This window comes from Rhipicephalus sanguineus, chromosome 9, assembly GCF_013339695.2.
Source record: "Rhipicephalus sanguineus isolate Rsan-2018 chromosome 9, BIME_Rsan_1.4, whole genome shotgun sequence".
Classification (NCBI taxonomy): Eukaryota; Metazoa; Arthropoda; class Arachnida; order Ixodida; family Ixodidae; genus Rhipicephalus; species Rhipicephalus sanguineus.
This window is the reverse complement of record NC_051184.2, coordinates 119,920,515-119,935,373: the sequence shown is the minus strand read 5'-3', so window position 1 is coordinate 119,935,373 and position 14,859 is coordinate 119,920,515. Positions and strand designations below refer to the sequence as shown.

General features: G+C 42.7%; 1 protein-coding gene across 1 annotated transcript in view; it reads left to right on the top strand.

Moving 5' to 3' along the window:
* LOC119406079 (uncharacterized) overlaps nucleotides 1-14,859 on the top strand; it is a 111,650-nt gene that overhangs the window by 65,092 nt on the left and 31,699 nt on the right. The window contains 3 exon segments of the mRNA XM_037672937.1: nucleotides 2,696-2,833; nucleotides 6,781-6,987; nucleotides 12,128-12,336. Coding sequence (XP_037528865.1) covers nucleotides 2,696-2,833; nucleotides 6,781-6,987; nucleotides 12,128-12,336 — 554 coding nt within the window.

Below are 14,859 nucleotides of genomic sequence, written 5' to 3'. Positions count from 1 at the left end.
CACATGTGGGATCTGAAGTACTCTTTGTAACAGACGAATGACAACACACTGTGGTGTGAACCTGACAGGAATTTTTCCCATTTTTTATGGAATAATTCGAGGTATTTGATATGCAACAGCGTGTAATGTGCTGCGAAATTGAGAAAGGTTGAGTCACCATGTAAAGGCTTTGAAGTTTAAAGTTTGATGGAAGTCCGTCTGGTCGGGACGGTACATGGTCCTTTTGTGCGTGTGCATTAAATTTTTACATTGGTCGGTGCAGTGCCTCGGGTTTTCTACCTTCACCATGTAAAGGCACTGAGTGAATGTGTTCATCCCACGCTGGGTACCAATGTCTGAGCCATTCTTGGGAGCAGTCACATGAACACTGACTCATTTGAGCTATCTGGCAGGCCCCTTAAAGCCATCCCCATGGAACACACAAACAACTCTTGCTCCTGAGCCTCCATGGCAGAATCTGCCATGGTTCAGCTTCTCACTGTGTTCTGCAACAACTGGACCATCGCATCAACTTGGACGCTGCCCGGGTCATCAAAACAGAAGGTAGCCACACCAAAAGGCAATTCTTAGACTCTTGGCATATTCAAACGACACCAGGAAACATCAACTGGTCAACAGGGGCCCTGCCGAGCATGTATGTACATGGCCTTCGGAACCAATGGAGAAGATAATGCATTGACAAGAGCAGTGGGGAGAACGACAGCTGAGAAGGAGACAACCACTAAGGAGCACTAGCTTTGGAGCCGGCCAGACAGTCACCCCCTGAAGAAGAGACTGGACGGGTCTCGAATTGTGGGGCCAAATTAAAAACTAAAGACTAAACATGGCTGGGGAGCCTTTTTATTCTTAACATTTTATTTTACTTAATATATTTTATTTTTTTATTGTTTTCCTTTCTGTTTTTTTGTTGTTCGTTTTTGTTATTTTTATTTGCTGTTTCGGTGGTAAAGGTTTAATCAGTACCATCCAGCCTGCCTTGGCAGATGAAGAAGAGCATTGCGGGGTTTGAGGTACGTGAGAGAAGCGCTTATACAGTTAGTAGGGGTGTGCGAATCTTCGAAATTTCGAATATTTTTCTAATAGTGTTTGCTATTCGATTCGATTCGCACTGGAATTTTATTATTCAAACTATTCGAACTTCCCGAAAACAAATACAGTCAACGTCCAACTGAAAGTGCCCCCTTCAGATTTTTAATATGCTTCACCTCACTACACTCTCGTATTGCGGCAAAGCTGCCTTTTAAGCTCCGTTACGGTCGAACATAGCCAAGACACAGTCAACGTCCAATTAGAAGTGGTCCCTAGATTTTCAATATGCTACACCTCATCACACCCCGGTATTGCGGCAAAGCTGTCTTTCAAGCTCCGTTACGGTCGAACTTTGCCAAGGCACAGTCAACGTCCGATTGGAAGAGGTCCCTAAATTTTCAATATGCTTCACCTCATCACACCTCGGTATTGCGGCAAAGCTGCCTTTCGAGCTCCGCTGTGGTCGCAAATTTATTAACTCGAGAAAACGCTGGTTCCAACATCGAGATGAAAGATCTGGCAGAGTTGGGGGCTCAATTAATGCTGTTTTGGACCTGAAATTTGGGCAGGAAGTCCGAAAAATCGGACGCCGAAGCTTCTTAGCATCCAAAATTTCAGATATATATCAACATCTACGAGGCAGATTTGGAACTCCGGACTTGAAGGGAGCAGACCTTTGTCCGCCACATCAGTTGGTCTTCCACAGAAGTTGAAAGAGGTTGAGAGGCTAAGGAAATGGCATCTTTGCCTATCACGTGTAAAGTGTTGTCAGCAACACTTTGGTTGCCCCAAATCATTTACATAAATAGAATTCGGCCTCTACATTGCCTCATTCTTGATAAGACAACTATGAAACACCACCCCACCAGTGCTTCATCAACCTAGCGAAAAGAAACACTTTCATGTTGCTATCTCATAAGAGTATGCTTAGGAATCCTCTCTAACTTTTCTTTCTGCAATTTCGCTTCGAAGTATTCGAAAAATATTCGAGAAATATTCGAAAAATATTCTATTCGATTCGCACTCGCACTTCAATATTCGAATTTGCTTCGCACCCAAAATTTTGCTATTCGCACAGCTCTAGCAGGAAGGGCTCCGAAGAGCTGCGCTATAAAGAAACCGTGGCGCTCTGGCCTTGGCCAATAGCGTGCCGAATGCTTCTTTATTCACTTTTGCCACGTCACACTGGTGTTGTGCGAAAAAAGTGCACTAAGGTTGGGAGGGGGCTATCACCTGTCACTGGATGCAGCACATTTTGTCTATTTGTCTATGAATTATATAACATGTATGCACTGTGTAATATCGAGTACCATTATGATCTGCAACAGCTAAGAACTTTAGTGGTAATCATGCAGAGCTGCCTATGACGTTGCTACGGCCCTAAGAAATAATGAAAATTAGAACACAAGTTGGCACATTGCCCTGAGTCATATTTATGAGAACTTCTAATTCAAACAAGATCCTGCGGTCCCTTCAAGTTTGAATTATCAAGAGCCCTCTTATGTAGAACATCATTCTCACAGTGACAGCAGCAGCAGTAATGATTCATCTACAGTGGTTTTGTATTTGCTATTGCCCTGAAAGAGTTTAGTAGTTGCTGAGATAGGAGAAGCAAATGAGATGAACATCTTTTTCTGCTGCTTCCCTCTACCATTCCTTTCAACAGGTTGTGCGTTCCTCGCACAGTCACCTGTCAACTCCCAAGACATCAGTTGACCTCGCAACTTACTCACTTGAGTCCAGGTCACGACATCTCCTCCAAGTTAACCTCACCAAAATGGAGAAGGCAACACAGAGGCTCCTGGTAAGTTTACAGGGCATTGAAGGCCTCTCAGTTTGAAGCACAGCTCTTGCAAAATGAGCCGGCTTGTCTCTTAACACACGTGCTGCTGTGGCGTTGGTGACGTCGACAAGCTCTTTCGTCTGTTTTGTGATGTATCTTATGTATAGTTCTTATTCTACGAGGTCTATCTTATCATAATGGCGATGCATTGGACATGAAGATGTGACAGCCATCGTACATTAGTTACATGCTAATATGAGCAAAATAACGTCCCAATCGTAACTTGTTCTAAACTACTCCTTTGTTGGCATGATCAATCTTGTGTCACACAACATCTTGGCAATTTAAACTTCTCAGGAATGTGGTCTATGGTTGTGGTGCTAGCATTCATGGAGGGACTGTTTCGGGTCATTCATTGGGACAATTTTTAATGTGCAATTGGTTGATGAATATGCACGGTGCACTGTTTTAGTGTATATATAAGTATACATGTCAACTACAGTTGGTGAGTAGTGCCTGTCATAGTCATTTAATGCATATTTTCATGTGTGTTGTGTGTCAGTCATTGGTCCTTTAAAGGAGTCACGAAGCACCCCTTGGGCTTGTTGAAAAAACACATCCTGCGGAAAGCTGACACGGCTATGAACTGCTCTGCCAAATATTACAGTCGTGTGCGCCGCATAAAGGCCACAAGCGGAGCGCGAAGTTGCTGTTTCCTCGGGCGCCCTCTTTTCAAACAGAGGCCGGTTCTCACTCTCGTCGGTGGGCGGGGCGTCTGCACGTTGACGTCGCAGATCTGCCTGTTTACGTTGCAAGAGACATAGCATGCTTATTGGCCGATAGCCGACGTAAATCGAGAGTGGTGTTCGGATCAGATGCACTTCTTGCCACGGGGTGCTGCCACTTGCCGGCGCCGCACTCCTCAGTACACGGTAGCCGCACTCGAGCACGCGAATCACAGCGGGAGAGCGATCGCTTTTCATGACGCGCGCTGACGTAACTTCGTTCCCCCGTGCCATCCCTCCCTGTCTAGCTTCCAGTGCGCTCGTCGGCACGAGAAAAGAGAGAAAGCACTGGGAGCGTGCACCAAACCCCTGTAACTCCGCTCATTCTTGACGGATTCGAGAAATTTTTGCAGCAATTGATTCGGGAGGCAGGTAACTCCGATACTGAGGTCATTAGATCATTACTTGGAAAAGTGGTTCATGACCCCTTTAAGTCTGACTGGGACCAGCGCTCACTTTATGTGGATGTTCCCTGTTACTCACAAAAAAATTTTGTTTACAGCATGTTCACACAGGAACAGACGTCTGCTTAGGCTTGACTGTTCCATAAACTTAGTTCCATGAACAACATCTGCAGCTTGCTATTTTCAGAACAATGACAGAATGGGCGGTGAAAACTCAGCACAAAATCAAGATGAAAACGACATTAGAGAGAGAAACATAGATAAAACAAATACTTTTCTCTCCAGTATTTATCTTGCTGTCATCTTTTTAACCTTGTCTTCATCTTCGTTTTACACTAATTAGTCTCTTCTGGCTATAATCGAATTGGTCTAGCAAGGAGTAATTGGTAACAAGCTGTAAAGTGGACGAGTATTACTGAGCCCCTTTTTAGATGTCACATCAGTAAAGCAGGCCATGTAGGCTTTCACAGAACTTGTTTTGTAATGCAGGCTTATTTGCAAAGCTGTAAATGGGCCCTCCTATGATAGCTCATATGATGTAATATGATAGCTTGAAATTATTATTTTATTCTAGGAAACTTAAGGTTACAGTTTGAACTAAGTAATTATTTAGTATATTAATCAAGATTTTACTCGCATATTATTTTGAGCTGTTTTCTCCTCAAAGAGGCAGAAATAAAGTTTTGTTACATGCAAAGCATTTCTTAGCAAACCAAAGGTACTTTCTATCTAGCCACCGATGAGCTATGACTTTGTGCTTGCGTGGCCGTTTCGTTAACGATATATACCAAAATTGGTGTGACATCAGTATGCGACAAACGTAAATGACAGTTCATAGTACGAAAATCACATCATGCATGCCATGTATGCTATGATTTACCTGAAATGGCCTTGGTGCTCTCGCGGATGTTTCATTAATTTGATATATACCAAAATTGCTGTGGCATGCACGAGTATATGGCGAACATAAGTGGCAGGTCCTCGCATGAAAATTATGATGTGCATGTCATGCACGCCATGGTTTACATGACATGTTCATGGTGCTCTTTCACCCATTTCATTAACTTTATGTGCAAAAAATTGGCATGCCACGACATGTGTGTATAAGGAACATAAACCACAGGTCATAACACGAAGATGATGTCATGCATATCGTGTGTGTCATGATTGGCATGAAATGACCTTAGTACTATCTTCGCTATTTCATTAACTTGTAGTATATACAAAAATTAGCCTGGCACGAGCATGACAAGGGTTAAAGACAGGTCATGTCATTTATGTTTGGTATATTATTTGGTTTATTTTTGGTCATGCAAGGTATATGCCACAATATACATTTCATTATTATATACAGGGTGTTTTTTTTTAGACAATTCAGATTTTTTATCAATATCCTATGACAGTAAGGCTCGTGTTGTTTTCCCACACCAACTCCACGTCAAGGCAGAAAGGCTTTGCCACAGTGAAAATGACACTGATGCAACTATTAACAAAAACTTGTTAATTAACTTTTGAATTATTCACTTGCGGGCAGGTGTCTATATCAGAAAGTTGTAGTGCATGCCAGTTTATGGCATACTCATCTTTTAAAAATCAAGAAACCTTGCATGTAATCAGAGATATTCGTCATCGAATTTTAAGGCCAATATCAAAACTGACCACGCCTGGCGTATAAAAAACGCAGACCACTCTGTTATGTCAGACCGGGACTACATGTGACAAGGAAGTGACGAAATTTGAACGAAGGCGCATCCTGGCCGTATCTTTTTGTGACAAGTGGCATGTCATCTATGTTGCACCAGCGGATCACCTTACCTCTGCGTGTGGTGTTTGGTGGTTATCTGTTTCTTTCGAGCTGTGTGCAAGGAAACCACAATATCAGCCTTTTCATTCCCTGTGAAGCATAAAACTCAGGAGCAGCCGCTGCGATGCTTCTTCTTGCAGACAGGCAAAACAGTTTTTTGTGCCTGTTTATAGTTTAAGAAAGACAGAGATATGCACCACGCATCGCACCGAAAGAATAAGCTGTCTACTTGTGTATTTCGGAATGCTTGCCGATTTTACTGAAGGGACTCTTCTTCGGCACACCTTAATTTAAATTTCGTCACTTCCTTGTCGTGGGTAGTTCCGGACTTGCGTAACAGAGAGGCCACGTTTCCTGTGTGCCAGGCGCGGTCAGTTTCGGTATCGGCCTTAAAATTTGATTATGAATATCCTGAATTACATGCAACTTTCGCTATTTCTAAAAAATGGGTATGCCATATATTGGCACACACTATAACGTTCTAATAAAAACAACTGCCCTCAAGTCAATAATTAAAATTTAATTACTGATTTTTTGTTAGTTAGTCGCATCAAAGTCATTTTAACTGCGGGAAAGTCTTTCCGCCTCAACGTAGAGCTTGTGTCCAAAAACGACAGGAACCTGACTGCCATAGAGCTTTTATAAAAGATCTGTATTGTCCAAAAAAAAAAAACACCCTGTATGCCAGAATGTACATGCATACATCTGACATGACAAATACATGACAAATATGCGATAGTGAACGCCATGTCATGGCACGGCTGACTTGATTTGTCTCAAGACAAACAATTCGTTGTATGCAGCGCCTCACTGACTGTTTTGCATCGCATCAATTTCCACAATGCGTAGGATCTGTGCACGGTAACTGACGAATTTCCCTTAAGTAGAACTATTTTTCAGCATCTTGAGAATATGAAGGTGCTCACTTGCTCACAGCCTCGTGGTTGTTCTTTGCTGCATCCTCTTCTGCTGCAGGCCTTTGCCAACTACACTCAAGAGCATTGGATGCACATGAAGGGAGACTTGACAAAGCGCAACGCCCTCTACAACCTGACCGTCTCCCACCACTCCTGGGCTCTCAAGTTCGAGGAGGAATCTCGGAAGAGCACAGCTGAAGTCAGGGGAGAGCTTGCACTACTCAGCGAGAAGATGCAGACGCGTCAGTCCAACTGGGGATTCTTTGTGAGCACATTTTTCCGCAATACCATATTTGTGTGTCCTCCTTTTCAGTTTACAGTGGTCGCTGTTATATGGGCTTGCTCAGCTGAACTCATTTTAATGGATGGCAAGCAACAGTGTGTGACGGCTGGGAAGAGTCGCGTCATTGCTTGAGTTTGTTATTAAAAAAAGCAGTGAGTCACAATATGTATGTCACAAAAGTATGTCCGGTCAATATTCGAGCACACTTGTATGACATGGTTAAAAGAGCGTATAAAATTACCAGAGAAGGTATGCAGTCTAGTGATAAAGTTTGTCCTTAATAATTACAGCTGGCAATTTAGCATGGCCCTTGCAAAAAAAAAAATTTAGGGTGGGAAATGCTTGAAATACAGAGGAAACAGAGGTAGCAAATGCACGCGCGTAAGGGAATTTCCTTTCTGTCTAGCCTTGCACGTCACCCGAGGGCTCACACTGTTGTGCAAACAAAATTATTATTATTATTATTATTATTATTATTATTATTATTATTATTATTATTATTATTATTATTATTATTATTATTATTATTATTATTATTGATGTTTCATATATTGTTTTTCACAACAGGTATAGACATGGATAACTGCATGTTTCAGTTTCAGCTTCACTACATCTCATCACGAATTGATAATTACTAACAAGGTTAGAGAGTACAAGTGCAGAACTGAGATGCCCAGAAATAGCTTTTTTTTTTGTACACAATTGCACACTGGAATCGCGTAACAGACGATGTTGCCACCTTTAACTCAAACAGTGTCTTCTATTCCTAGCAGGTCTGTTTTGCTTGTAACGTCATAGTTATTATTTTTTCTTCCCGAACTGTTGTTGCATGTTCTGTGAATTAGAGTCTGATCTTTGCTAGCATATTATGTGATATCACAAGATGTTTTTTTCATTGCATTTGATACCTGCATGTATGCCATTATTACAAAATTATGTTAGTATGTAGCCCCCACCGTAATGCCTTATTGGCACTGAAGATGCAGTGTTCAATAAATAAAAGAATAATCAAATAATAATAAAAGAATGTGCCTGCCATTCAGTGAACAGCAGGCACATTGCACAATGTGTGCTCACAACAAAGATATTACGTGGGTTGCTGTTTCCACTGCAAAGTGGAAACAGCAGTGTGCATAAATCATACGCGAGTTGAACAAAATCGTAGTTGTGATAGTAAGTTGCACAGCTGTTTCGTGGAATGTGTCGTAGATGAAAAAAAAAACAGATGCACTACAAAGTGCACAGAGGAATGACTTACTGCAGCTAAATATCAAATGTAAATCATTTGGTGTCGTCTGGTTATGTCACTGTTCACCAACATCTTTTGCAGAATCGTATGCTGTTCTGTGTGACACTTACAAAAAACGAAGGAAGACGTTGCAGTTTAATTTGTAATGAGAAGTGATGCAGTAGGTGGCTCAATGAAAATAAGCAATAAGTCTCAGGCTGTTTCAGGCTGTGTCGACGCTGCAGCAGTGGAGAGTACGGCCACATCGTCAGCTTCTTTTATTCGTAAGCTTTTGAGTCAAACACCGCCAGGAGTAAGGCATGAAAGGACAACGTATGGACACAACACAACTGAAAAAACTACATATGACACTCTAATGTTAACAGCGGTGCAAGCATATCTGCGAGATGCACTCTATGCACCAAGTAGACGCTTTACTCTTGGTCAGCAGCAAAGACCACCCACTAATGGAATCTTTTTGTCTAAAGCACAACTCGCCTTCAGCACCTTTTGAACGTAGTCAGCAAGCTTTGCTGGTCTCTAATCGAGGCTCCTGTAAGCATGTGAGTCTAATAATATTGCACTGAATGCAGTAAGGAATTTACAATTTTACGTTAAAAAAGAGCCAAATATAGCTTGCTCTCTTTTTTGCAGTGCCATCTTGACTACTAAGCAAGTACTAATCATTGAGGAGTGTTAGTTAAATGTAGTGAAGCCGCTACAGTGCAGACGTTGACTTTCTCAATTCCCAGTATCAACATCAGTTGCCCCTGTTTATCCTCCAATTCATTCTCCTCTGTTCCCTGTGTCTTGATGTTACACCTATCATTTTCTGTTGTATTATACCGGTGTCACACAGGCACTTTGGAGCGTGATCAGGACCGATCTGGATTAGGCTTGATCCGGATCAGATGCCGCCACACGGTCCCTTTTAATCGGGTTCAAGGCAATCGCAATGCACAGATCACAATCATCTTGAACCCGATCGGGCCTGGTCACGAACAAAAGGGACCTTGTGGCTGTGTCTGATCCGGATCAAGCCTAATCACGATCTAAATTGCGATCTGGCTCTCAGATTGCGTTTTGGTTGACGCCTGTGCAAAACTCAATCATGATTTATTTGGACCGTGTTGCAGCAACCGTTGTTGATTGCAATAAAGAAATCTGATCCGGATAGGCCCTGATCGCAGTCAAAAGTGCCCATGGTACTATATCACATGGTACTTTCTGGCCCACTGGTACTATATCACACACTGTGTAGTTGTTAACTCCTGCTCAAGTTTCTTCGTTGTCCTCTAGATTTCTGGCCCATATGTTAGCACTGGCAGTATTATTTGCCAGTACTAACAGTTTCCAGCTGGAGAAGTTATTTTATTTCAAAATCTAGCTGAAAGACCTATCTTTATTTGCAAATTCACATTCCATTTTCATTTGTGTTTCTACCGTAATCATCCATGGCATTGTACAAGTGAAAACAAATTTAGTTTTCTTGTTGATAAGTTTCATTTATGGAGAATGGCCTATTGTATACTAGACCCAGGGCTGGGCAAAGATACCTTGAAATTGTATCGTGATACAATACAAGATACTCAGGCAAGAAGTATTTGACATACAGATACAAGATACTGCAACACTGATTGTATCCGATACGATACATTCCAATTGTATCTTAAGATACTTCGATACATTCTCAAATCTGTTATTATATGTCTATATAATCCAGCATTAAACGCCTAGCGCATCAACGTTCGCTTGCAAATTTATTAACTGCGACCAATTGTATTTCACTTGAATGGAAATTCTGTTAGTATCTCAAAAGGTTTGTACCTGCTCAAGGTATATCTGTTTCATTCCAAAACAACTTATTGGCGTTGTGTTCGCTGCTTAACGTGACTGCTCTTTATACACTTTGCTGATAGTGCTTCTTGCTTGTAGCTTTTGTAACTGATGGGAGCTAGTCGCTGCTCTGCTTGTTGACCAGTAAGCAGGTTGTTAAATAATCATATGAACTCCAATAAGAAGCCTCCGCACGATGGCACAAATACCGCTGTGGAGTTCTACCTTGCCGGTAAACATACTACGATTTTCACAATAACGGATCCCCGGACAGGTGTACGTCATCAAGAACATGTGCAGCCCAGAAACATTTCAGGCGTATTGTACAGTTGCGCAAAGTGCTGCAGGACACCGCCGCAATTCACACTATTGCCAATTATACTAGATCCGATTACCTGGTGATTAACAACAATAAAAGAATTCAGGGAAGCCTAAACAACGAAAACAAATATATCTAAGTAAAATAGAAAAGTGGTTCCGTATCAAACACAGCGAAAAAGTTACAGAAACACGATACACGAAGCACCCCCAAGAGCTAATAATAAATGTTGCGCTTTACGTCGAAAAACCGCGATATTATTATGAAAGACGCCAGCAGTCATGCACCCTAACCACTAGACAACCGTGGCGGGTTGTCTAGTGGTTAGGGTGCTTGAGGGTGAGGTTAGTATGAGGGTGCACCCTCATAGCTACGACAATTAAATTCAGTGCCTATGGGAAATGGCGTAAAACGACTCTTTGGGACGCTCATGAGAAAAACGGAGCATTTGGTATGACAGTGTTTCTCGAGTACCTTTGTGAACCTACTTAAGATGGCGCCTAATAATTTACGTTATTATGACGCCAACTCAATTTTGCTATTTTACTTAGCAGTAAGCTGAATTATCGTTACTATATACTCAAAGTGCGCCCAGATTATTATATATTTGTTCTCAACGTCACTGTTACATAGCAGTAAATTCAAGTGGAATATAAATATGTAAACAGTTGCAGAAATCACGCAGACAGTTAAAACTGGAAATAAAGCAGAGAGCTTACCTTGGCAGCACGCCACATTGCAGTAAGCAGACCAGCAGAAAAAAAAATAGAGTCATAGGTAATGTATGGAATAGACAGCTAAGAAAAAACGTCTGCTAACAATCAAATTATGGTTTTAAAAGCTCTTTGAATAAAAGAAAAAAAGACGTACGCCAAGATAACATCTGTTAGGTGAATGCTTGTTTTGTTAAATTCAGCATCGGTACCGTTGGTGCCATAGCTGTTGGAATCTTATTTGCATATTAGTCAATCTAATCACATGTAATGCAAACTTACATCCACGAGATCCTTCAAATCGCCGATGTGTGAAAGCCACGAGACGCAAAGCAACCCGCCATTCTTGCATTCTTCAGTCTTCGTAACAAAGCACCACACAAGAGGGACTTCGATAATGAATCTACAGCGTCATCAGCATGTGTGCGAAAGGTGCCGCACGCATTGTAGTACGCGGTACAGGAGAGTGGCTAAGTGCCAAGTGGTCATGGCCCTGACAAAACTAAAAAAAAATTATTAAACAAAAATTCGGCTGGGCACAGATGTTCACGCGCTCGTCTGTCGAGACGTCAGCAGTGCCACCTCGTAACTCGGCTCAACCAATATGTAGGGGCGCTCAGAGCTTATCGCCTATCATCGCTGGAAAACTCTTGCGAAATATCAATTAATGTCACTGCCTTTAGTTTTATTCTGGTGACCTAGTGGCAGCAGTATTAGCTTGAGAAGCGAAGCCAACGTTTATTACTTCGCACGGTGGTGAGGCGATAGTAGTATCTTGTATCTTAAGATACACGATACATTCTTCAAAGTATCGGAAATATAGATACGGATACTTGTTTTGCGAGACGTATCGGGATACAGATACAAGATACCTAAAGAGTATCTAAGATAGTATCGAAGATACATGTATCTTCGATACTGCCCAGCACTGACTAGACCCAAATGGACTTTTGACAACAAACAGTGTTTCACAGTTGTTCTCCTTTTTTTTTTTCTTTTCTTTTTTCTCTCTCTCTCTTTGCCCAGAGCACTTGGTGGCATCCCAGCACCAGCCATCTTTTTGAGGCCATACATGGGAAGACCAGGCTTTTGTGGATAACCAGGCCTCTACAAAGGAGGGACTCCAAAAAGAGTCTGCATGCCACATTTCTGGAGGCTACACTGCAACACCATTATGCAGACAGTAATCCTCTTTCCCTGCAGCTTGATGGAAATCTCACACTTACGCCATCTGGGTGAGTGTATTTTCATCGTTGCTCTCTGGGTTAAGTGCATTTCACGAGGTCCAGCAATCCTGGCATAAACGAGCAAGCCCCCGAATAGTGTGGAAAACACTCTGCAGGTGTTAAGCTTCTAGAAAAATTATACCACAAGGGGTTGAAAAAACATCGACAAACTACGTCAGGAGGAATAAGCGAGTGAATGAGGCACTTTGCGATATTCTGTGTGTTGGTTTCTTGTAATAACTCTTCTCCAGCCAAAACTTAATTTTCTCTCTGGTTACAATTACATTTCTACAACAAATATGCTGTGCTTTGAAACAAAAAAAGCATCTTAATAATGCACCAGCCAAAGTTGCAGAAGCACATACTATTTCTATTTATCATTTTCTAAGTGCCAATTCAAAAGATTGCTGAAGACTATTCATTATTGACAGCAAACAATCGGGCATCTAAACTTAAGGAGTTTAAGTGTAGCTTTGAAGATTGATATGGCGAATACTAGTAAAGTGCTGGTTAATAACCTTGCAGAATATCTTGAAGGGCCTAGTTGGGTCAGCCTAATGACTTATATTGAGAAATGCCCAAGTAGGCACACCACACAGTGGTGCTCACACTAGCAGGGGTGAGACAGCTGCGCATATTGCGCATTTTTGATACGATTCCGTTTTCCTGCGCCAAGCTGCTCCAAAAGCATAAAAAATGCAAAAATTGCGCCGAACTGCGCCGAAACGGCCCCACAATCAAGAATTTTCAAGCCCGCGTCACTTTCAGCGTGGGAAAACGTAACTTTAGAAGCAGCGCCAGGGATACGTTCGCAGAACACGTTAACGCGCCCAAGCGTGTCCTTCTACGCGCCTTTGTAATAGAGGCTTCCATAGTGCTGTGATAATCGCCTCTGAGCGGTTGTAAATATGTGTAGTGTCCGAGCGGTAACGACGTAGTGTCCGAGGGGTAAGGTTTCTCGGCGCTCGCGACGCATTTTTGAAGGCGGTCCCTCACGAGGTGGCAGCAAACGGTGGCGCAGCGCGCTTTTATTATCACCTATTAAAAGCGTGCGGTACACTTGACGCTACGCCACCCGCGCAGCCGAGCAGATAGCTGAAGGCGCTTTATTTTAGGCAGTTTTCGAATAGCGTACGCTAAGTTAGTGTTAGCGTTTGCGTACGACGCATGCGCAGTTGTGCGAAAAGCCTACGCAAAGCTTTGCGTACGCTATTCGAAAGCTTCCTGAGGGTTCGCCCTTCAGGGAGGGCAAATATTAATCGCAGCGCCCCTCCTTCCGATTAAGTCAAAGTATGGGCGGTATCGACTTTGCCCCCCCCCCCCCTTTCGTGCGCACGCCTATGGGGGTGGTCATACTGGCGCGTTCGTCGGTGGCCATACTGCTTTTGTTCTTTCCTGATGTTACGCGCGAAGGCGTCGCCGCAATCGCGTGCTAGTCGGAATCATTCATTGACCGTTCAAAGACGTACTGCTATGTGACTACACAATTCTTGTGCAATCAGTTTTTATTGCGATAGCAATTATATGGACAGTCTCGAGGGGTTCTTGCCGTCGCCGTCATGTCCTTCCGGTATGAAGTCCAAATTGATAAGATCCCCCCGCGAATTGTATGTTATACAGCGGGTAAAAGCACGCGAGCAGAGGCGACGTACGCGGCCGAAGCAAACGAGCCGGCCCATTGCCGTCGCTCGGAGGCTGCATGCGATAACATCACCACGCTCGGAAGGCCTGCCGTCGAAGCAGACAGGAAACGCCCCGCCCGTTTTTAACAAGCCTTAAAAGACACGAAGACGCGAGGGGGGGGGATGGAGTGTCGCGCGAGGAGCAACTTTGAACTTTGCGCGGTCGCGATCACTGGCGCGCGCGCGCGCGCTATCTCGAAAGCCATCACAGCGGGATTTTTTTTTATTATTTGAGAAGTGTGATGTTTTTTCTTTTCTTATTTTCAAATGTAAAGTGAACCTACTTGGAAAAACTTTTTTTAATCTATTTCATATGTTGTTACCAGGGTTATATAAATTGCGTGGTTTGTAAAAAGGTAGTGTAGTTCATACCTGGCAATAATCTGTTAAAAAAAGCTTTCTCCAAAGGCTCTTTGAATGTTATGTGTATTCTAAGCCGATTAAAATATGTGCTTGTTCCTCCAAGTTACTACAAATTTGTTTTTTCAAGCTCCAAAAACGACATAATAAATGCCGCTAACTGCTCCCAAACAAGGTTCTCCTGCTCCTAAATTGAAATTTTGCTGCTCCCAAAACTGCTCCCAAATCGATTTCAGCCGTCTCACCCCTGCACTAGCCAGCTTATCAAGTTCCAGTCCTTGCACAACACCACCACTTTGACTTTACAAGTGCTTCACGATGTTTCACTATTACAAAATTGTTCCCAGTGGCATGGCCTGCTTTCTTTTTGGTACAGCGTTGAAGGCTTGATCACAAAACTATCTTCCTTGGAGTGAGCAATGATAGATTCGAACTTGTACTTCATTCGTGAGGTTTGGTGTTGACTTGCGCTCCTGTGATGGCTCTCCAC